This window comes from Sus scrofa, chromosome 4 (assembly GCF_054392235.1).
Source record: "Sus scrofa isolate SSC_HxYL_T2T_F1_AM1 chromosome 4, Sscrofa_HxYL_maternal_Yorkshire_Landrace_v2.0, whole genome shotgun sequence".
NCBI lineage: Eukaryota > Metazoa > Chordata > Mammalia > Artiodactyla > Suidae > Sus > Sus scrofa.
This window is the reverse complement of record NC_139386.1, coordinates 484335-505846: the sequence shown is the minus strand read 5'-3', so window position 1 is coordinate 505846 and position 21512 is coordinate 484335. Positions and strand designations below refer to the sequence as shown.

Below are 21512 nucleotides of genomic sequence, written 5' to 3'. Positions count from 1 at the left end.
AACCCCTCTGTGTGTTCTTTCTTTCTTTCTTGTCTTTTTAGGGCTGCACCCACAGCATATGGAGGTTCCCAGGCTACGGGTCGAATTGGAGCTGTAGCTACAGGCCTGCGTGACAGCCACGCCAGATCCAAGCTGTGTCTGTGACCTATGCCACAGCTCACTGCAACGCCAGATCCTTAACCCACTGAGCAAGGGCAGGAATTGAACCTGTGTCCTCATGGATACTCGTCAGATTCAATTCCACTGAGCCATTACGGGAACTCCCCCAGTTTTCTTTCTCTACCCATGCACTGCCAGGCATGTGGGATGATGGCTCCAGAGCTGTGCTTCCTGCTCCTGCCCCTCTTCCCAGGGCCTCCCTGCCTTCTCGAAATCCCCCCCAGCTCACAAGTCCTGATCCCTCCATCCCTCCTCCCCATGCTCCTCGAGCTCCAGGGCCCAACCAGAAACTTCTTTCCAGCCTGCCAGCAAATTCCCTGTGCTACGGCAGCCTGCTGCCCTACCGAGGTCCCAGCTGCCCTTCTCTCCCTGCACGACTCCCACAACCTCCTGGCCCTTCCCCACGCCCTCCCCACTCCCCAGGGAGTCCTGCCCTTCCCTGGCCCTCCCCTCTGCCCGGTCTCCTAACTTGGGCCTGCATTGTACCCATTAGGTTTCCTGGCCCCTCTTCCCCAAAACCTCTCCCCTCAGCACTCCAGGCGACCTCTCAGCTCCTCATAGCAACTCCAATACTGAACCCTTGGAGGTGTTCCTGCTGTAGCTCAGCAGTTAATAAATCTGACTAGCACCCATGAGGACACAGATTCGATCCCTAGCCTTGCTCAGTGGGTTAAGGATCTGGCATTTCCAAGAGCTGTGGTGTAGGTCACAGACGCAGCTTGGATCCTGCATTGCTATGGCTGTTCCTAGTCAGATTCATTTCTGCTGCCCCACGATGGTAACTCCTGGAAATTTTTAACTTTTTTTTTTTTTTTTTTTTTGTCTTTTTAGGGCCTCACCCACAACATATGGAGGTTCCCAGGCTATGAGTCTAATCAGAGCTGTTGCTGCCGGCCTATACCAGAGCCACAGCAACACCAGATCTGAGCCACATCTGCAACCTACACCACAGCTCACGGCAACGCTGGATCCTTAACCCACTGAGCAAGGCCAGGGATCGAACCAGCAACCTCATGGTTTCTAGTCGGATTCATTAACCACTGTGCCATGATGGCAACTCCTGGAAATTCTTAACTTTTTAACACCGACCTCCACGTTTTCATTTTGCGATTTCCGCAGCTGGTCCTTGTTCTGGGCCACTCAGCTGACACACTGGGCCTGGGCCATGAGCACGGCCCTGAGGGAAGGTGCTGAGGGAGGTCCAGGTGGACAGTGCCGGCTGCCCTGCCTTCTCTGCTCCCACAGTAGCTGCAGGCATCCAGAAGGGAGAACACCCACCGGACGGGGAACAGGGGGCTGGGTTTCCAGCAGGTGGGCAGGCGCCCGCTTCAGGGACATCCTGGGTCTCCTGCCCCAGCAGGCCTGGAGCACTGAAGGGCTCTGCAGTTGCAACTTGGAGACTGTCTAGTCCAGGACCTGTCCCTGGCCAGAAAGACCCTTTCTCCGCACAGGGCTTGACCTGCAGTTGCACCCCCAACCATTGCCGATTGGACCAGAAGAGGGGCCTGGCTCAGACCGGACCAATCAGATTCTGACTTCTGCGCCTTGGTCAGCACTTCTGACACCAGGGAGGACCAGTTCAGTGCCACTACCAAGAGAGGTGGTGGGATCCACACGAGTCATAGAAGCCTAGCTGCTTGTCGCTGCTACCCCACCTTCTAACCCAAACTCCAGGGTTGCTCCCTGAGGCCCTGTGACGCGTGCACCTGTGCAGAGAAGGCAACCTGGCTTGAGGCAAGAGGGCTTTATGGAGAATTAGGGCAGTGGTGGAGGAGGGAGATTGGAGGGGAAGGGACAATGCAGTCTGGGCTGGAGTGAGCGGTGGGTGCTGGCTGGCGACGTCATACATCCTGGTCGGACTGAAAGCTTGGCTTGTCTTTGGCACCAGTCTTGCGGGGCATGATGTAGGGGCTGAAGGTGGCCCCCTGTGGCCAGTGGCGGACGACGTGCCGGTACGATGTGGCCAGACAGTCGAAATAGTTAATGTTGAGCTTGCGGGCGATGTGACGGCCCAGGTATTCCATTTGCTGTGCGAGCAGGTGGCGGTCAGCTCTTGCAGAGACAAGAGAAGCCTCGCCACCACCGCCGCTGAGGCGACCCCCTCTCCTTGCCAGACTGCGTCTCCAGCCCTGCCCGTCAGCCCCCGCGCCCTCTCCACCGGCTCCCAGCTCGAAGGCCAGGGCCGGTGACCCTGATATACACCCTCTACCTGGGAAACGGAGCCCATTCTATGGTCCTCGACAGTGTCGTCGTGTCCGTCCCCTCCCCCCGCCCCCGTCATGCTGAACCAAGGAGGGCAGCGGGGCGTATCTGGGGCCCCGTGGCGGGCTGGGCAGGACCCACCTCGTAGCGCTCAGACAGCTGCACCAGCACCAGCGGCTCCAGCTTGTGGCCGCTCAGAACCAGCTGGAAGAAGCACCTCCCATAGGCTGGAGAGGGGCAAACTGCTCAGCCCTGCACTCGGAGAAGGAGCGGGCGGGAGGCTCCGGGGCAGGGCTCCGGGGGCGGGGCCCCACCTGCCCGCCCCTCCCCACCCCACGAGGTTTCCCCTTCGCTTGCGTGGTGTCCCTCAGATTGCCGCCCGCCCCATGCCTCACCATCGGAGCTGAGCGCCAGGCGCACATAGACCAGGTGCATGGGGCCCTGACACACGGTGCGGCCCTGGATGGAGAAGTGGTACATGCCGAGCGTGTGGTTCAGCACTAGGCGGCGCCGCGGCAGTGACGAGATCGTGAGCCACAGGCCCACGCCCATGCCGAAGGCAGGGAAGCCCCAAGTCTCCTGCTTCTGCACCTGCGGGGGGCGCAGCCGGGGCCTTCTGAGCCGCCGCGGGGCCGGGGGGCGGAGCGCCGTGCGGCGGGCCCCGCCCTCAGGGGCGGAAGGTCCTGGGGGGCGGGCCCGGGAGCTCAGACCTGGCTCACGAGGCCGAAGCTGATGAGCAAGAGGCAGACGGCGAAGAGCAGGGTCCCCTTCCACAGCGTGTCCAGGTAGTACTCGAGCACGAAGACTGGGGGCGGTGCGGCGAGGCGCGTGAGGCTAGCGGGCCCCTCGCGCAGCCCGAGGTGGCAGTGCCAGGGCTCGGGCCTGGATCCGCCGGCCTCGCGCAGGGCCCCGGGCCGCGGGGTGCGTCCAGCCTGCGGTTCTAGCGCCCCCCCCCGGGCCCTGGCCCCGCCCCTCACCACGGCCCGCCCCGCTCAGATCCCAGGCCCCGCCCCCGCCCCCGCGGCGCCCCGCGCGCACCGTTGGGCTGCAGCTGCGTGAACGGGTAGAAACAATTGCTCTTGAGGCGCTTGGCCAGGTTTCGCTCGGTGCAGAAGAGTCCTAGGGCCCAGAGTTGGAAGGGCTTGCCGCCCGAGGTCGTGGGCAGGCTGCTGATCTGGCCCTTGGGGACCTGGGTCAGGTACAGACGGTCGGCTGGGCGGCGTCTGTGGCCACTGCCCGCTGCCCACAGCCGCGCTGGAGGAGAGTACTGGGAGAAAACAGCCTCCAGCACCACGGTCGGGAAGGAGACGCTCAGGCAATGGCAGGGGAGCCACACCAGGTGGCCGTCCAGATGGGGCTGCCGGGGTTCTAGAAGCTCTGGGAGGCGGGTTCTAGAAGGGCCGTCCGGATGGTCATCCCTTCTCCAGGGAGTCACAGGCTGGCCCCGCCAAGGGCTGCTCTTCCCAGCTGGTCCCTACCCCACTGGCCTGGTTCACAGTCCTCACCCGACAGGGGGGTAATGGGACACTCCCAGGCCTCGGCTGGAGAGAAAACTGCAGGCAGGTGCCCCACAGTGAACCCCATGGCTGAGCCTGGCCTCTCCCTCCACTGCCACCTCTGCTCAGGTCAGAGCCTCACATACAATTACAGGCAACTCACCTTAGTGCCCCTGCGGGTGGAAAACACACACACACACACACACACGTTCAGTCCAAGAGTCTGAGCCCAGGAGTGAGCGGGCAGGACACAGCCTCGGGCAGACTCAGAAGCCCTGGGGGGCTTCTGGGCCAGCCCTACCTAGTTCCCTCAGGGACAGCCCCTGTCCCCCGACCCTGATCCCAGAAATCACACTAGAGTTCCTAAAAAAAAGGTTTGTTTTTTTTTTCTCTCTTTTTAGGGCCGCACCAGCAGCATATGGAAGCTCCCAGGCTAGGGGTCCAGTCGGAGCTACAGCTGCCGGCCCACACTACAGCCACACCAGATCTGAGCCCCATCTCTGTAAACTAAACCACAGCTCATGGCAATGCCAGATCCATAACCCATTGAGCGAGGGCAGGGATCGAACCTGTGTCCTCATGGATACTAGTCGGGTTCATTACCACTGAGCCAGGACAGGAACTCCCCTAAAAATGTTTTATTTTTGCTTTTTACTTTTTGTCTTTTATAGGGCCACACTTGTGGCATATGGGGGTTCCCAGGCTAGGGGTCTAATCAGAGCTGCAGTTGCCAGCCTACACCACAGCGAGGCAGGATCCGAGCCGCGCCTGCAACCTACACCACAGCTCACGGCAACGCCAGATCCTTTACCCACTGAGCAAGGCCAGGGATGGAGCCCGCAACCTCACGGTTCCTCGTCAGATTCGTTAACCACTGCGCCACGACGGGAACTCCTAAAATGTTTTCTTGTAACCAAGTGCTCAGACTTCCCAAATGGGAAGGTGGGCCGGCAGGGCTGCCTGGAGCTGCCTAGCTTGGAGCGGGTAGGCTGGTGAGCAGTTGCTCCAGGCACCACCGGATTTCCTCTGGGCCCCTGTAGGCCCGTTTCAGGCCCCTCGGAAGGCAGCGGCAGGACTCCAGGTTGAGGTACCGCAGACCTGGGCAGTTGCTGATCACTGAGCTGTGGGGGCAGGGCAGGAAGTGGGGGGGTGCGGTCACTGGCCTGCAGGAGATCCAGGGTCCTCCCCCACCCCTGGCAGAGCCAGGCCAGCACAGCTGGCTTTGACACCTACCTTCCTCAAGACCCAAACCCAGTACCCTTGGTATCCCCAAGGCCAACCCCAGGGAGGGGCTTAGCTGGGATGAGCCTCCCTCTTTAGACCCCTGGAGTTGGCAAGCCAGGCAGGATGGGGGGGCAAGTGATCCTGACTTCAAGGAACTGGGGGGGGCGGTTGCTGACCTGACTGTGCTTGGTGTGACCCGGGTGCCCCTGAGGTTGAGGGAGCACAGGGCCAGATGTGAACCCACAGAGGTGCCTGAGAAGGCAGCTAAGGCCTGCTCCAGGTCCTTCTCGCTGAAGCCCTGGCCACACAAGTCCAGTTCCCGCAGAGTGTGACCCCACTTCTGGGTCAACAGAGGGCTGCCCTCCTTTGCTAAAGTCAGCCGATCCGACATGCCATACAGGCCCAGGTGAAGCTCCTCCAGCTCTGGCAGTGAGAGGAGGGGGTGTGAGCTACGGGGTGGGCAAGAATCCCCACATCCCACCTGCTCAGCCACCACCCAGAGAGTGCTGACCCTGACATGGCAGCTCACACAGGCCAGCAGGTGTAACTCGAAGACAGCCACGAAGATCCAGCAAGCGCAGGTTAGGGGAGCCATGGAGCAGGCGATCCAGGACCTCATTGGTCACAAAGTTGCAGGTGGAGCTGGCGAGGCAGAGCTCCTCAAGGCTGGGGAAGCCTGGGCCAGGAGTCACAGCTCGTCCGGAAGGCTTGGGCAGCCACATCAGGTTCAGCAACCGCAGCACCTGGGAGCAAGACCCAGGCTGCAGCCAGGGAGGGGGAGACAGCGGCAAGAGGTGGGGTATCAGGTACCTGCAGCCGGGGGCAGCCTCTCTGCAGAGCCTCGACAGGCAGCTGGAGGGCAGTGTGGTTGTCATTGATGCCAGTGCTCACCTCCAGGACCTGGAGCTGTGGGCAGCTGCCCTGGAGAGGCGGGGAGAGTGCAGAGTCAGAGGCCTGGCAGCGCCTGGCTCAGCATCCAGCTCTGCTCTGCTCCTGCCTGTCGCCAACCTACCAGCAGTGCACCCAAGATAGCTGTTGTCTGAGAGCCGTAGGTCAGCCACAGCTTCCGCATCCGGGGTCCCGCCTCCTCCAAGAAGCTTACAACAGCCGTGGACTCCACCTGGGGACCCAGAAAAGGGGGACCTGTCACCTCAGCCCAGGCTTCCCCAGGCCCTGGTGTGTGTGTGGGGGGGGTGCGCAGGGCTCACCATGGAGTGCTGTAAATCCAGGCTGTGGAGCTGGGGGCAGGCTCTGGCTAGCATGATCAGAGTGTCAGGGGTCACACCGTGGCAGTCAGAAAGCCTGAGGAAGGCGAGCCGGGGACAGAACTCGCTAACCAGCTGTGGAAGACGGAGGGCCAGTTGGGGCTAGGGGAGTGCAGGCTGTGGTCCACAAGTGAGAGAGACCCATGGCTGGTGCCGACCCCACTTTACTGCTTCAGCCATGGCCTCCTTTCTGGCCGTGCCAGGCTTACCTAGGTGCTCCCACCTCTCGCATCTCCCTGCTGGAGGAGACACCAGGAAAGGAGAACCAAGCAGGCACGCCCATGGGGCAGCGTTGAGCCTCATGGTGTCTGACCCCCTCCCTGGAAGTACTGGGCAACCCCAGAATGTCATGGCTGCAGAGCAGGGCAGCCTTGAGCTCTCACCTTCAACACAGAGTGCACCTGGGACTTCCAGTGGATGAGAGTCAGCCTCTGGAGCTGTGAGAACCTGGGCCAACAGCAGAGGCAGAGCTGCCGGGTGTTCCCAGGCTGCCCCTCTGTCGGCATTCTCCCCACCCACGGCCTTGGTCCATAGAGGCTGGGGCCTGGGGCTTTCCACCCATCACACAAGTGGAGTGAGGGGATGAGAAAATGTGGAACTTCTCACCGATTTGGCATAAGCCACTGCAGGGAAGCCAGGAGCTTCTTCTCCGCCTTGGCTCCGCTCTTGGCCCGGCGGCCAGCCAGCGGGGGTGAGAGGGTCAGGGTGTGCCAGAGAACGGGATGGGAGGCGGCCTCATGCCAGCGGCGGCACACACGTGCAGCCCTGAGAGAAAATCTCTGCTGAGGGCTGGGCCTTTTGTGGCCGATGCTCGCCCCCACTGGCTCCCGCTATGCAATTTCTTAGAGGAGGGGCCTGTTCCCCCAGTTCTCACAACAATGCAGACACCTCAATTCAAAGTCGGGCCCCTGGGGTTCCAATTGGACCCCCTGAGAGACTGCGCTGTCTGGGAGTTCAGCCACCCGCTGGGCACGCAATCCGAACTGCAGCGCTGTGGGTGATGGGCTTGGGGTACCTGCCGAGGAAGGGCATGGGCCCGTCCACCACCAGCAGGCCGAAAATCTGCAACAGGATTTCCAAGGGAATGCGGTCGCCCCAGCCCGGGTCGGGCACCTGCTGCGGCGCGGGCGCGGGGGCGGGCGCGGGCGCAGGCGAGGCCCCGGGCTTGGCCTTGGTCTCGGCGGCGCGGGACCCTGGGGGTCGCAGCCGCTTAGCGCGGCGGGCAGCGCGCCTCTGCCCGCGAGGACGGGCGGGCCCCGGGCCTGGAATCACCAGCAGCATGCTGTCCGATTGCAGCAAATGGTATCCGGAGCCGCTCGGCGCCAGCCGATCCCACCACCAGTTCTCAGCCGGCGGCGCGAACCGGACCGCGCGCCGGGTCCTCCGGGCCCCCGCGGGCGCCATCTCCACTCCGGACGCTCCAAGCTCCGCCCAGCGAGGCGGAAGGGGCGGGCCTTGCCGTGGAAGAGCGGGGACCATTGCGCGCAGGCGAGGTCCGTCCTGCAGGGGGCGGGGTCTGGGCCCGGAGCCGACTTCCGATACGGGGTTTCCGGGGCTGGGCCATCCCGTGGGCACGCCCGCGGGTGGTTCTCGCGTGTCCGCCTCTCCCGTGTCCGCCTCTCCCGTGTCCGGACCGGTGAGTTGCAGTCCTCTCTCGGGCTTGACTGCCTTTCCCGCCCCGACCGGTTCTGGTCTGGGGCCGCGACCCTGTGCTGGATGCGGGGCCCACGAGCGTGGCGGGACTGCTGACCCTCGGGTCACGGAGCGCGTGGTGCCCGACCGGGAGTTGCAGGGACCCCGGCGCATCGGACGGATCTCCGCGAGCCGCCTGACGCAGCGAGGGCCGTGCCCGCCGCGGCCACACCCCCAGTCTCGACTTTGCCCTGGCTGTTGGCAGGCTCGCATACACTGGAGGCGTGTGGCTCCTGAGAGGTGGCCCTGCCCCGGAGTGCTTGTCTCGTGCCTTTGCGGGTGAGTGTGGTGGTGCTCTTGGGAACTCAGACCCGAAGATTATGGCCTTGTTTCATCATGCTCCTCTTGTGTGTGGCACCTTCCCAATTCCTGCCTTGCTGGGTCAAGATCCCAGCACCCGCCCCCCTGGTTTCCCTGGTCTTGGAGGTCTGGTCCTCTTAATTTTTTTTTCTAATTTTTTTTTGTAGTTTTAGGACTGCACCTGCAGCATGTGGTAATTCCCAGCCTAAGGGTCGAATCCGAGGTCTAGCCGCCGGCCTACACCACAACCATATCTACACCACAGTCATAGCAACCACAGATTCCAGCCCGGTCTACGACTTACACCACAGCTCAGGGGCAGCGCGGGATCCTTAACCCACTTGAGTGAGGCCAGGGATGGAACCCGCATCCTCATGGATGCTAGTTGGGTTCGTGACCGCTGAGCCATGACGGGAACTGCCCGGTCCTCTTCGACTCCAGTTCTGTGTTTCTTTCTTGTGACCCTGCATGTATGTTTTTCTGTCAAGCTGGACGAGATCTTCAGTTCCCAGAAGAGCTGGAGCATCTTCTTTGGACCTAGGTGGGGAAAGAAGAGCTGGCTGTGACCTTTTCCCTGTCCTGGAGGCCCCCAGCTTTGAGCTGAATGGCAGCACCCCCGCTGGGCCGTCTGGTGCTGACCCACCTTCTGGTAGCCCTCTTTGGCATGGGCTCATGGGCAGCCATCAACGGGATCTGGGTGGAGCTGCCTGTTGTGGTGAAAGACCTTCCAGAGGGTGAGTGGGAATGGCCCAAGAAGGTGGGCTGCTGCTGCCCTCTGTCCCTCGGTGCCCTGCCTTGACACGGTGTCCTCTCATTCCTTGCAGGATGGAGTCTCCCCTCGTACCTCTCTGTGCTCGTGGCACTGGGAAACCTGGGCCTGCTGGTGGTGACCCTGTGGAGGCGGCTGGCCCCGGGCAAGGGCGAGCGGGCCCCCATCCAGGTGGTGCAGGCGCTGAGTGTGGTGGGCACAGCCCTGCTGGCCCCACTGTGGCAACACCTGACAGTGATGGCAGGACAGGTGCACTCTGTGGCCTTCCTGGCCCTGACCTTTGTGTTGGCGCTGGCCTGCTGCGCCTCCAACGTCACTTATCTGCCCTTCCTGAGCCGCTTGCCGCCTCCCTTCTTGCGTTCCTTCTTCCTGGGTCAGGGCCTCAGTGCCCTGCTGCCCTGTGTGCTGGCCCTAGGACAGGGTGTGGGCCGCCTCGAGTGCCCGCCGGCTCCCGCCAACGGCACCCCAGGCCCCCCCCTGGACTTCCCAGAGCGTTTTTCTGCCAGCGCCTTCTTTGGGGCCTTGACTGCCCTACTGGTCATTTCAGCTGCCGCCTTCCAGGGCCTCCTGCTGTTGTTACCATCACTGGTATCTATCCCCACAGAGGGCTCAGGGACTGGCCTGCGGGGGGGCGCCCCAGGAGTGGAGGAGGAGGAAGAGGAAGAGGCCTCGCCGCTGCAAGAGCCACCTAGTCAGGCAGCAGGCAACACCCCCAGCCCAGACCCTGCAGCCCATCGGCTGCTCTCCGCCCGTGGCGCCTGCCTGCTGGGCCTGCTGGCCACCACCAGTGCTCTGACCAACGGCGTGTTGCCTGCCGTGCAGAGCTACTCGAGCTTGCCCTATGGGCGCTTGGCCTACCACTTGGCTGTGGTGCTGGGAAGTGCCTCCAACCCCCTCGCCTGCTTCCTGGCCATGGGCATTCTATGCAGGTACACAAGGGATCCCCAAGCCACTCGGCGGGGCCGGTGTGGGGGGACCCTGGGCTGAGGGCCTGCGACTGGCACAGCCAGCCCTGAGTTTTCGCTCACCTCTGGCAGGTCCCTGGCAGGGCTGGGTGGTCTCTCTCTGCTTGGCACACTCTTTGGGGCCTACCTGATGGCACTGGCAATCCTGAGCCCCTGCCCACCCCTGGTGGGCACCTCTGCAGGGATGGTCCTTGTGGTAAGTACACTGGGGACACTGAAGCAGAGGTGGCAGTAGGGAGGGGACGGCCCTAGAGCGACGTGGCCAGTGCGCTCAGAGTGCTCCCGTGTCCACCCTCCCAGGTGGTGTTGTGGGCTCTGTGTCTGGGCGTGTTCTCATACGTGAAGGTGGCTACCAGCTCCCTGCTGCATGGGGGCGGCCCGCCGGCATTGTTGGCAGCTGGCGTGGCCATCCAGGTGGGCTCCCTGCTCGGTGCTGTCACCATGTTCCCGCCCACCAGCATCTACCGCGTGTTCCAGAGCAGGAAGGACTGTGTGGACCCCTGTGGACCCTGAGTCGGGGCGGGGACTTCACTCCACCCCACCCCCACCCCCGCGTCTTCGGGTTGGGGCTGCCGCAGTGCCTGTCTGCCCACGGCCCCGGGAGGCCCGGCCCACACGTGGCCAGTCCGGGACCCCTGCACACTCCACGGGAGAGCCTGGGGCACAGGGCAGGCTCAGAGCCAGGGCCCGGCCGGGGACTCTGTGCAGTTTGTACAATAAAGCACTTGGCTTCCGTCATTGGATTCAATCCCGGAAATGACCTTCTCTGTTCCCGTAGGCCCCGGAGCCCGAGCTAGAGCCTGGCCTGTCCAGCAGGGGCCTGCCCCTCCAGGTACTCAGAGAGCCCAGGGTCATGTATGCTCTCGCACCGAGAACTCCTGCTTCCCCACTGCCTCATGGAACCCCGCCCCAACACAACGCAGGTGCCCAGAGGGCGGGTGCAGGCCTGCCCCAGGACCTGGAGTCTAGGCCCAGGACCCACACAGGCTCTGGGGGCACTGAGTCAGCCAGGCAGGAGGTTTAGGGGGCAGGGGTGGCCTTCTAGTCACCCCCTGGTGGTCTGGGGTAGCAGCACTCACCCGCTGCTTTATGGGAGGGGCTGCCAGGGAATTTGCCCCAGGGCCTGTTGTGAAGTCCAGGCCTAGAAGGGGCTGGTGAGTGGGACGCAGGAGAGACTGGCTGGTGAGGCTGCAGCCAGTCCCAGGATCCTCCTACTCAAGAATGCTGCCCTCGCCTGAGCCACCAGCCTCGTTTCTAGAAAAGGCCCCACACCTCCTTTGATCCCCGCGGACACAGCAGCTGCCTTCTCCCTGGGCTGCCAGCAGGTGGCCCTGGCTCTGAGCAGCCCGAGCTCTGACCCCATCGCAGGACAGCAGTCCAAGCCTTTGCTTGTTGGTGTCTGCAGGGAGCACGCAGCAGCCCCCAGCAGCCTGCCCTGGACTGGGGGCGGCTCGAGTGACCCAAGAAGGCCTGGGGGTGGGGAGGCCACCTCTGTGTCCCCTGGGCGGGCAGGCGGGGAGCAGAGAGTCATGGGGACACAGGCTCCTGTGGGAAGCAAGACACCTGAGCTGTGATCCAGACCCATTTTCAGAGGCAAGGTGCCCCCCATTCTGTGGGGGCGCCTCCAGCCACAAGGAGCTGGATGTAGAGGCACTGGGAGAAGTGGCTTCTTCCTCTGCCCCCCAACTCCCTCCCATGATTGCTCTGGTCTAAACTTCAGAAGCCATCGTCCTTGACTGCTTTTGAAGGTCTTCCTTCAGGACTGGGGGAGGGGGGCTGTTCCCAGGCCTTGCCGGAAGCCTCTCGGTCTAGGGTTCCCTTAAGCACTGGGTGGGGCCAGGCTCCCACAGAGTTCAGACACAGCCCAGCCCTGAAGGCAGGAGGTTGCCCAGCAGGCTGGAGTCCCCTGCCTGGCCAGACAGTCCCCGTGGCTGCTTGCATTTGGGAAGTGGGCCTGCAGGTGGGGTGAGCTCTAGAAGCCGCCTTTGGTGGTGGGGAGCAGAGATTCCCAGGCGGGTGTCGGGGTGGAGCGCGTCCCTGTACCCTTTCCTCTCTGGCACCGTCTTCCTCTGCCATCAGCACCTCTGCCCTGCCCAGGTGGGGCTGGAGAGTGCTGACTGCCCTCTAGCGCCCTCCTGCCCTGCTTTGCCCCTGTGGGTGTGTGCCAGGTGTGCCAGGCCCCAGGCTGCGGAGCCGGGTTGTGCGCAGTCTCCCAAAGAGGGAGCAGGTGGCCCTGAGCCTCAGAAGCCAGGCCTGGGGGTGGGTGGGTTGAAGAAGCCACTGTCCTTTGAAGTCTCCAGGGCGTTCCGGTCAGGGCCCAGAAGGAAACAAGGCAGGGGCCAAAATGACAATGGGAGGAAGACATAGCGGCCAGGGCCTTGAGAGCTGCCCAGCCCGCCCTGCCCTGCCCTGCCCTGTCCTCCGCTGCCTAGGCCTGAGGTCTGTCGCCAGGAGGCAAGGCAGCAGTTGCCACGTCAACTCCCTCAGAGCTGACACCCCCAGGGATGAGTCAGGGCACCCACTGGACGGCGGCCACTCTGAGGCCCACAGCCTTGCTCAGGCTGTGGGCAACTTGGAGACCCAGGAGGGAGGCGGTGGCCGAGGCAGGACCTAAGTCACTGTGTTATTCCCAGAGAGCAGTCCCTGGTGAGAACCGAACTGCACGGCCCTTTGTTGGGGCCACATGAGCTTCCTCCACTCCAAGCACTCATTCTTTCAGTTTCCAGAAGGCTCGGAGGCCGCTCTGGTTCTGGGGGAGGTGTTAATAGCAGGACCCTCTCTGACCCGGCCGATCTAGCCATGGCGCCCATCCTCCTGCCCACAGTGCTTGAACCAGGAGCAAAATCAGACCCAGTATGAGATTTGTCTTAGGTATGGCAGTCACCCCAAGAGCCATAAAAACCATCTGTGCTACCTGGAGAGAGATGGCACCCCCGAGGCAAGCAGAGTGAGAGGTGGAGAGAGGCAACATCCTGGGATGGCCTGGATCCAGCTGTACCTGAAGCTAAACCCCGTGGACTTCCAAGTAACATGGGCCCAGGATTTCTTACTTATTTGAGCTGAGTTGGTTTGCGACCATCACAGCTGAAGGAGTTGCGAAATCCTTTCTCACCCCCTCTTTGAAGCATTTGGAATAGCTCAGACCTTTCTTTTTTTTTCTTTTTGGGCCACACCCAAGGCATATGGAGGTTCCCAGGCCAGGGTCCTTCACCTGCTGCACCACAGCAGAAACTCCTGGGACAGCTCAGACCTTTGCACACACAGCTGTGGTGATCTTTCCTTGCCTGGGGGAGGCTCAGTCTTTCTCTCGGAAACTCACCCTGTGGCCCGGGAGGTCCTGCGGAGCTGAGAAAATACAGTTCTCAGAGTTCCCATTGTGGCTCAGTGGTTCACAACTCCGACTAGGAACCATGAGGTTGCAGGTTCGACCCCTGGCCTTGCTCAGTGGGTTAAGGATTCGGCGTTGCTGTGGCTGGGGTGGAGGCCTGCAGCTGTAGCTCTGATTTGACCCCTAGCCTGGGAACATCCATGAGCTGTACCTGTGGCCCTAAAAAGCAAAAGTGACAAAGAAAAAGAAATATGAGAGGTGGTGCAGTAAGCGGAAATGAAAGGCTGCTGGACAGTAACGCGCATCCTCAGAAAGAACAGAAAGAACGAGCCCTTGGAAAGGTAAGTGTATCGCAGCGCGTATTTCTTTACAACTCTTCTCCTTTAGGATTTAAAACATAACTGCATAGAGCAATAGCCATGAAACTATGTTGCTGAATTTCTAACATGTAAATGTAATTGTATGACAAATAGCAAAAAAAAAGCTGAAGGGGAAATACATAAGATTGATTACATAAGAGCAAAGTTTTTATGTATGATTGAATTTAGGTTCATATTGACATGAACAAGATTGTTCTAAGTTAAGATGTTAAATTTAATCCCCAGGGAAGTCACTAAGAAAGTGAGTCAGGAGTTCCCGTCGTGGCGCAGTGGTTAACGAATCCGACTAGGAACCATGAGGTTGCAGGTTCGATCCCTGCCCTTGCTCAGTGGGTTAAGGATCCGGCATTGCCGTGAGCTGTGGTGTAGGTTGCAGACGCAGCCTGGATCTGGCATTGCTGTGGCTGTGGTGTAGGCCGGTGGCTACAGCTCCAATTAGACCCCTAGCCTGGGAACCTCCGTATGCTGCAAGTGTGGACCTAAAAAGACAAAAGACAAAAAAAAAAAAAAAAAGAATGACAAGAAAAATTGTAGAAAATATCTGTTAGCACAAAATAAGGCAGTAATGGGGTAATACAGTAATAAAAAAAACCCATAAGACATAGAAAACGAATAGCAAAATGGAAGCTGTAAATCTTATATAGTCATTACATTAAATGTAAATGAATTAAACACTGCAATCAAAAAGCAGAGATTAAGGGATTCCCCCTGTGGCACAACAGGATCAGTGGTGTCTCTGCAGCCCTGGGAAGCAGGTTCAATTGCCAGCCCCCAAAATGGGTTAAGGATCCCATGTTGCTGCAGCTGTGGCATAGGTTGCAGCTCAGATCTTACTGGCCCAGGAACTCTATATGCTGCGGGGTGACCAAAAAAGAAAACAGGAACAAAACCCAAAAAACGGGCAAGGTATTGAATAGACGTTTTCCCTGAGACGATATTCCAATAGTGAGTGAGCACAAAAGCACATGCTCAGCATCGCTAATTGGAAAATCGTTCGGCGGTTCCCACAGCGTCTAATGTGGAGCTTCCATGTGACCCGGCACTTCCACTCCTTGGTACAATTCACTGGTTTTTAGTATATTCGTAGAGCTGTGCCACCATCGCTATTGTCTAATTTTGGAACATTTATCACTCCCCAAAAAACCTGCTCCCTTCGGCTGACACTGCCTCGGTACCCCATCCCCAGTCCCCAGGCCCTTGTGGCAACCACAGAGCCCCTTTCTGTCTCTTCTGAACATTCAGAGAAAGGGGGTTACTCACCATGTGCCCTTTGGTGACTGGTTGCTTTCACTTTGCCAGGTGTTTTTAAAGGCCCCCACACTGGGGCCCCTATCAGTGCGTCGTTCCTTTGGTTGCTGAGCAGGACCCTGTGGGGACCTCCTGAGACAGACCCGCCCCCCACTCCCAGCATAATGTTCTCCACCTGCCTCTTGTCTATGAAAAAGCTTTAGCCTCGTAGGCCTTCCCTGAGTTCCAAAGGAAATGTTCCATCAGGGGAAAGAATATGCAGAAAGGAAAACAAGAAAAAATAATAGCTTAGTCATTAAACAAAGTCAAGGACTTTTAGTTCCTCCTCAAGGACGATGGATAATATTCTGAGCCCTTATTGTAAAGAGCTGTCTGGAGTTCCCGCTGTGGCTCAGTGAGTTAAGACCCCGACTAGTATCCATGAGGATGTGGGTTCCACCATTGGCCTCGATCAGTGGGTTAAAGATCCGGCGTTTCCGTGAGCTGTGGAGTAGGTCACAGATGCGCTTGGATCTGGCGCGGCTGTGGCTGTGGTGTAGGATGGCAGCTGAAGCTCTGATTGGACCCCTAGGCTGGGAACCTCTGTATGCGGCCGGTGCGGCCCTAAAAGGGAAAAAAAAAAAAGTTGTCGATCAAAAAGACTCAGCCTTCCTGAGTTCGGGTCCTCCTTACCAGGACAGCGGTGCTTCCGTGAGCGCTTGTGACATCGCAGGCTCCGTGGGACGTCCCTGGAGATCAGCCGAGGGCCGCACTGGCCAAAACGTTCCCTCCTCCAAGAGACGTCGACCCAAAGCCTGCCTGCGTCTGCAGCCTTTTCCTACACCGGCCGGACTCCTGCTGGGGACTTGCCTGCAGTAGGAGCGGAACGTTGCCTGCCCAAACTTCAGTTATTATTTAAAGGTTAGCTCGGCCCAGTCTGACTTTTCTCTCTCTCTCTCTTTTTTTTAATTTGTTATTTTTGTCCTTGTGAGGGCTGCACCCTCGGCATATGGAAGTTCCCAGGCTAGGGGTCTAATTGGAGCTATAGCTGCTGGCCTCCACCACAGCTCACGGCAACGCCAGATCCTTAACCCACGGAGCGAGGCCAGGGATCGAACCTTCAACCTCACGGTGTCTCGTCGGATTCATTTCAGTCGCGCCACGATGGGAACTCCCCTGACCTCTCTCATTTGGATCAAGCATCTTCTGGGCCAGGGTTTTCCACCTGGGACGTACATCAGATTCACTTTTGAAGATTTATACACACAGAGGACTCGGCTCTCCTCCCGCCGCACAGAATGGCTTTACTGACAGTTCGGGTGTATTCCTGGCATTCGATGTGCATCCCACTTCAGGGTGTTACGTTCTGTGTCATCATTTTCCCACTGTAAAAATTACTCATCCGTATCGATGAATCGGGTGTACTGTTCACCAGTCTTCTCTGAAAACATGTAATCATGTTCTTTAAAGAGGCTTCAAGAGAGTTCCCGTCATGGCTCAGTGGTCAACGTATGCAGCTGGTATCCATGAGGACACAAGTTCGATCCCTGGCTCCGCTCAGTGGGTTAAGGATCTGGCGTTGCCGGGCGCTGAGGTGTAGGCCGCAGGTGGAGCTTGGCTCCTGCGTTGCTGTGGCTGTGGTGTAGGCAGGCAGATGTAGCTCTAATTGGACCCCTAGCCTGGGAACCTCCACATGCCGCAGGTATGGACCCTAAAAAAGCAAAACAAACACAAAAACAAAAACAATGAAAATTCAGCCAAGTAAATGCGGACGTCTGATGGGTGGTGGTGATCATCCAACAATCGGGCAGCATCCCAGGGAGCACGAAGGGGGCCTCCGAGGGACAGGTTTTTAAAGGCAAGACGAAAAAGGCATAAACAGCAGAGATTACTCCCGGCTTAGGTCACCTACCTCTGGCGGACGCCCTGCGCTTCCTGCGGGTGAGAGGGCCCACGCGGCAGGGGCCTCGTTGGTGCTGACCCGAGACTTCGAGGCTGCCTTTTCCGGGAGGCAGAAGCTTCAGTTAGTCCTGGTGTTAAGCCTTGTTTCCTAGCTGAGCCTGCGTGTCTCCCTGCTGGGGCTGTGATTTTGCTTCTGACGCTGGATCCAGAAGGAGCCTCGGGCTGTCTGTGACCCAGAGGGAGTTAGCGGATCTGCGAACTGAAAGGCCACAGCCTTTCAAAAGGATGTGATCCTCCCCGAATCCTCTCCCTGACCCGGTGTCGTTACTCCTCACGGCAGCAGAGAGAGTTGCACACGCTGGGCGAGAATCGGCGTCCCTTCCACCCAGACACAACTGGAAACCTCGGTTGTGCACCCGAGGCCTTGCGGACGGGGGTCACGGGTTGGCTTGGTCGGGTCTGTGCCCACAAAACCCTCCCTGGCTTTCGGATTCCAGGCCTCACAGGCGCTCAAAGGTCACTTCTGAGCAGGCTCAGGAACATAGAAATTTGCTCAAGTTATAAGTATTATGTTTCTCACCAGGGCTGACATGACAGAGGCTCTTGAAGGTCCAATCTGGGATTTCTTTTGAAAACTTAACTTAGGGTGGCCCGTATGGTGTGTTAGCACTTGCCTGACCCGTGGGAACAACTGGGCCACATCGCTGGGAGCAGCTTCGTGTTAAGGCCTTTATTTGAGAGTGGGGGTGGGGGATGCTGTAAAGAAACAGGGAAACTTTGGAACAAGATGTTGGAGTTCCCGTCGTGGCGCAGCGGAAACGAATCCAACCAGGAACCATGAGGTTACGGGTTCGATCCCTGGCCTCGCTCAGCGGGGTAAGGCGCTGGCGTTGCCATGAGCTGTGGTGTAGGTCGCAGATGCAGCTCGGATCCCGAGTTGCTGTGGCTGTGGTGTAGGCCGGTGGCTACAGCTCCAATTAGACCCTTAGCCTGGGAACCTGTATATGCCGCGGGTGCAGCCCTAAAAAGACAAAAAAAAAAAAAAAAAAAAAAAAAGTTGTCGGTGTTTCCAATGGAAAAACCACGTGTCTTTTAGGGAATGTCCCTCTGGGTCATTTAACTGAACAGGTCCCAGCCTTTCATCCTCTTGGAGCTATTATTGTACCCTGTCACTCGCAGATGACCGACAGCAAGGCAGACACTTCCTATTCGTAGATGAGCACATAAATTTGGTCCAATAGAGGTTCTCTCGTTGTTTCCTGTGAAAAAAATCCCACCTCAGAGTTCCTGTGCAGCTTAACAGGTTAAGGATCCAGCGTTGTCACTGCAGTGGCTTGAGTCACTGCTCTGGCACAAGTTCGATCCCTGGCCCAGGAACTTCCACATGCCAAGGGTGTGCCCTCAAAATTAAATTAAATTAAAAAAAGAAAAAAGCCGGCGCTCCTGTTGTGGCGCAGTGTAAACAAATCCGCCCAGTATCCTTGAGGATGGGGGTTCCATCCCCGGCCTTGCTCAGTGGGTCGGGGATCCAGCGTTGCCGTCAGCTGTGGTATGGGTTGCAGACGCGGCTCGGATCCTGCGTTGCCGTGGCTGTGGTGCAGGCCAGCCGCTGTAGCTCTGGTTGGACCCCTAGCCTGGCAACCTCCATATGCTGTGGGTGCAGCTCTAAAAAGCAAAAGAATTAAATAAATAAATTAAAAAGCCAGTCTCCATCTATTTTTAAATTTATTTCAGCCTTCTCTTACCTCATGTAAATTTGTGGACTTTGACTTTTTTTTGGAATTTGTAGCCCCTTTCCTGGTTCTCTCATTAGTTCAGGAGTTGAGTAAACCCTTGCCAAGCTCTACTAGTTTTCTGGGGCTGCTGGAAGAGAGCACCGCAGACCTGGACTCTTACGACTGCAGAGCTGTATCTCCTCACAGCGCTAGAGCCCCAGGGTCTGAGGTACAATGTTGGCAGGTTGGACAAGGGGCCGTGGGAGGAGCCCGCCCAGGCCTCTCAAGCCTCTGGGGGTGCCAGTCGTCCTTGGCGTCCCTTGGCTCAGGGCCACATCCATAACTCTGCCTCTGTCTTTTTTTTTTTTTTTTTTTTTTTTCGGCTTTTTGTCTTTAGGGCCGCATTCACGGCACATGGAGGTTCCCAGGCAAGGGGGTCTAATCGGAGCTGTTGCCACTGGCCTACACCACAGCCACAACGTAGGGTCCGACCTGCGTCTGCAACCTACACCACAGCTCATGGCACCGCCGGACCCTTAACCCACGGAGCGAGGCCAGGGATCGAACCTGCGTCTTCATGGTTCCTAGTCGGATTCGTTTCTGCTGCGCCACGACGGGAACTCCCTGCCTCTGTCTTCACGTGGACTTTTTCCATGTCTCAAATCTGCTTCTCCATTCCCGGGCAAGGACACCAGCCGTCGGGGTTCGGGCCCGCCTCACCCAGGCCGATTCACCTCGGGAGCCTTACCTGAAGCACATGCTAACACGGTCACCACACTTCGTCAGGACGTGCAGAGGCTTGAGCTCGGACACGCTGTGTCTGTGCGTCATGCTTCTTAACACACTTGCTCTCGTCGGCTATAACAGCACTTCGAAGATTCCAGGGCCTGGAACACAGGGTCCCTGCAGAATCAGGAGCTGTGCTTGGATGGCGGGGGGGCAGCGGGGGGAAGGGAGGAGCGCGCGTCTGGGGTGTGGTGGTCACTTGGGGGAGGTTTCCTTGGTGCCCTCGGGGCCCAGCCGTCCAAGTTTGAGGGACTTGACTCCATAGAGCAGCACCAGGGAGTCAAGGGGTGGGTACCCCCCATTCAGTCCAGGGGACCGTGCCCTGCCTTGTAGAGTGAGAGCTGCAGCCCCCAGCCCTGATGGGAGCCTGGGCCAGAACCAGGGTCCTTGGACGTGGGAATAGGTCAGAGTTCATTGCTTTGTTCGTTAGGGGCTGAGAAGCATATACCTCGTCTCTGGAGCGTGAACAGGAATGGCCACCGGATCCCCAGCCCAGGCCCTTGGAGTCCTAGGCCTCCAGTGGTGTCTGTACCTGAGGGCCCCGTGGTCAGCTGAGCCTCTGCCTTGCACCTTGCTTGTGGCCTTTTTCAGATGTCCTGGGGGCATGTCCATGCCAGCTGCACCTACACCATCTCCTGGGACTCTTTCATTGAGTATAATGGGGTTAGGTGGGGAGGCCAAAAGTGTGCAATTTGGAACTTTCCAGAAACCTTGGCCCTGGGAAGGGCTCCAGATTCACTTTCATCAGGCCCTGGCCTGGACACCAGGGACACAGCAGTGAAGATGAGAGGGCGCGTCTGCCCTCCTGGCAAGGCAGGCAACAAATCAGAACAGCCCCAGCTTTTGTCACATGGGGACACTGGGAGCAAGGAGACTCAGGACATTGACGCATGCTGGAGAAGCTGGGGTGACGTGTTAGATGGCCGAGGGACACCAGGAGGAGCAGGCACCCCTGTGGGAGAGGGAGGGGTCAAGGGGGGAGGGCCTGGCGCCAGAGAGGAGGAGAAGGAGCTGATAGGAAGGCCACCAGGTGGGACCAGCCTTTAAGGAGAAACTTGCTGAGTCAGTCAGCGTGAAGGTGGGTACAGCAAGTGTGGCAGAGGTGAAAATGAGGCCCAGGGAATCGGCTGCAAAACAACCAGGCCACAGGAGCACGGGGCCAGACACCCGAGGGTTGTGGGCCGCACAGAGGTTAGCGCATGGCTGGCTGGGGGATGGCCTTTTTTTGGGGGGGCCGCACCCACTGCATATGGAGGTTCCCAGGCTATGGGTCGAATCAGAGCTGTAGCTGCTGTCCTGTGCTACAGCCACAGCAACAAGAGATCCCAACCGTGTCTGTGACCTACACCACGGCTCACGGCAATGCCGGATCCTTAACCCACTGAGCGATGCCAGGGATCGAACTCATGTCCTCATGGTTCCTTAACCGCTGAGTCATGAGGGGAACTCCCTGGATGGGCCTTTGAAGTTCCGCAGAGTGGGTGCAGAGGCTGGGTGGAACTGCAGAAAGGGGGCCTTGGCTGCCCAAGGAGAGAAGGTGGACGAGAAGGTGCTACCTGTCAGGGGTGAGAGGGAAGTAGGTGAGAGAAGGGAGCTTAGGCAAGAGCTGGCAGAGACTCTGCGAGGAGGGTACCCATCCTGCCCTGCACTGAGGGTGGCAGGAAAGGGCGGGGACGGGCTGGCAGGCCAGTGCGGGAGGCAGCTTTGTCGTGGGCCTTGCCTGTCCTGTGCTCACCATTCACGGCCTTGTTAGTGACAACACCACAGGCCGCCTACCCTGCACGCAGCAGGTGCTCATCTGAAATCGGACACTGCATGGGACAAGGAGCTATGTGAACTTGACAGTTACCACCTCATTTTGCAGCGAGGAAAGCGAGGCTTGAGCAGGTAAAGAGATTCGCCCTAATCCGTGGCTCAGAGCTGTAGCCGGACTGGCGCCCTTCCCAGCCTCCCACGGGTCCTGGAATCCAGCTCTCTCTGCACTGACGTCCTTTTGGGGTTCCTCCTGCTCCCCGCTTCCGCCCGTGCTGTGAGCTCCTAGAGAACAAGGGAGCCGACCTTCCCGAGCCTCAGCTTCCATCGAGGGTGGGAAAAGCCCCCAG

General features: G+C 59.1%; 3 protein-coding genes across 18 annotated transcripts; 1 reads left to right on the top strand and 2 right to left on the bottom strand.

Annotated features, from left to right (window-relative positions):
• Positions 1–1888: 1888 nt before the first annotated feature.
• TMEM249 (transmembrane protein 249) lies at positions 1889–3945 on the bottom strand. Its single transcript, XM_085024282.1, has 6 exons — positions 3867–3945; positions 3400–3738; positions 3072–3166; positions 2757–2952; positions 2503–2588; positions 1889–2186 (listed from the first exon to the last, which is right to left on the bottom strand). The coding sequence occupies exons 1-6, from the start codon at positions 3943–3945 to the stop codon at positions 2001–2003; spliced, it is 981 nt and encodes a 326-aa protein (XP_084880408.1). The 3' UTR covers positions 1889–2000.
• On the top strand, positions 3068–16486 carry SLC52A2 (solute carrier family 52 member 2). 9 transcript variants are annotated; one of them, XR_014842868.1, is made up of 7 exons: positions 7877–8317; positions 8880–9072; positions 9163–10036; positions 10145–10268; positions 13588–13741; positions 15704–15928; positions 16162–16486. XR_014842868.1 is itself a non-coding variant. In XM_085020924.1 (6 exons), the coding sequence occupies exons 3-6, from the start codon at positions 8943–8945 to the stop codon at positions 13621–13623; spliced, it is 1164 nt and encodes a 387-aa protein (XP_084877050.1). In that variant the 5' UTR covers positions 7877–7982; positions 8244–8317; positions 8827–8942; the 3' UTR covers positions 13624–13714.
• FBXL6 (F-box and leucine rich repeat protein 6) lies at positions 4481–7778 on the bottom strand. Of its 8 annotated transcripts, none has more exons than XR_014843243.1 (9): positions 7362–7778; positions 6953–7111; positions 6730–6793; positions 6290–6421; positions 6094–6201; positions 5892–6002; positions 5611–5824; positions 5258–5504; positions 4481–4978 (listed from the first exon to the last, which is right to left on the bottom strand). XR_014843243.1 is itself a non-coding variant. In XM_013996410.3 (9 exons), the coding sequence occupies exons 1-9, from the start codon at positions 7748–7750 to the stop codon at positions 4828–4830; spliced, it is 1593 nt and encodes a 530-aa protein (XP_013851864.2). In that variant the 5' UTR covers positions 7751–7778; the 3' UTR covers positions 4481–4827. The 8 variants fall into 8 exon arrangements, 7 of the variants coding, with proteins under 7 accessions (XP_013851864.2, XP_013851862.1, XP_084877602.1 ...); XM_013996410.3 differs by having other exon boundaries at positions 5593–5824; XM_013996408.3 differs by having other exon boundaries at positions 5593–5842; positions 5973–6002.
• Positions 16487–21512: the final 5026 nt, after the last annotated feature.

Bases quoted from the DNA above. Each gene is read 5' to 3' on its own strand.
- TMEM249 (XM_085024282.1), bottom strand. From the start codon at position 3,945: ATGGGGTTCACTGTGGGGCACCTGCCTGCAGTTTTCTCTCCAGCCGAG. The intron at 2,589-2,756 runs GTGAGGCATGGG...GCCCCTCTCCAG, and splicing joins CCTGGCGCTCAGCTCCGATG to CCTATGGGAGGTGCTTCTTC. The intron at 2,187-2,502 runs GTGGGTCCTGCC...CTGCTCGCACAG, and splicing joins AGCTGTCTGAGCGCTACGAG to CAAATGGAATACCTGGGCCG.
- FBXL6 (XM_013996410.3), bottom strand. From the start codon at position 7,750: ATGGCGCCCGCGGGGGCCCGGAGGACCCGGCGCGCGGTCCGGTTCGCG. The intron at 6,422-6,729 runs GTGAGAGCTCAA...CGTCTTCCACAG, and splicing joins AGGTGCACTCTGTGTTGAAG to CTGGTTAGCGAGTTCTGTCC. The intron at 6,003-6,093 runs GTAGGTTGGCGA...CCGCCTCTCCAG, and splicing joins CTATCTTGGGTGCACTGCTG to GGCAGCTGCCCACAGCTCCA.
- SLC52A2 (XM_013996382.3), top strand. From the start codon at position 8,943: ATGGCAGCACCCCCGCTGGGCCGTCTGGTGCTGACCCACCTTCTGGTA. The intron at 9,073-9,162 runs GTGAGTGGGAAT...CATTCCTTGCAG, and splicing joins GGTGAAAGACCTTCCAGAGG to GATGGAGTCTCCCCTCGTAC. The intron at 10,269-10,372 runs GTAAGTACACTG...CCACCCTCCCAG, and splicing joins CTGCAGGGATGGTCCTTGTG to GTGGTGTTGTGGGCTCTGTG.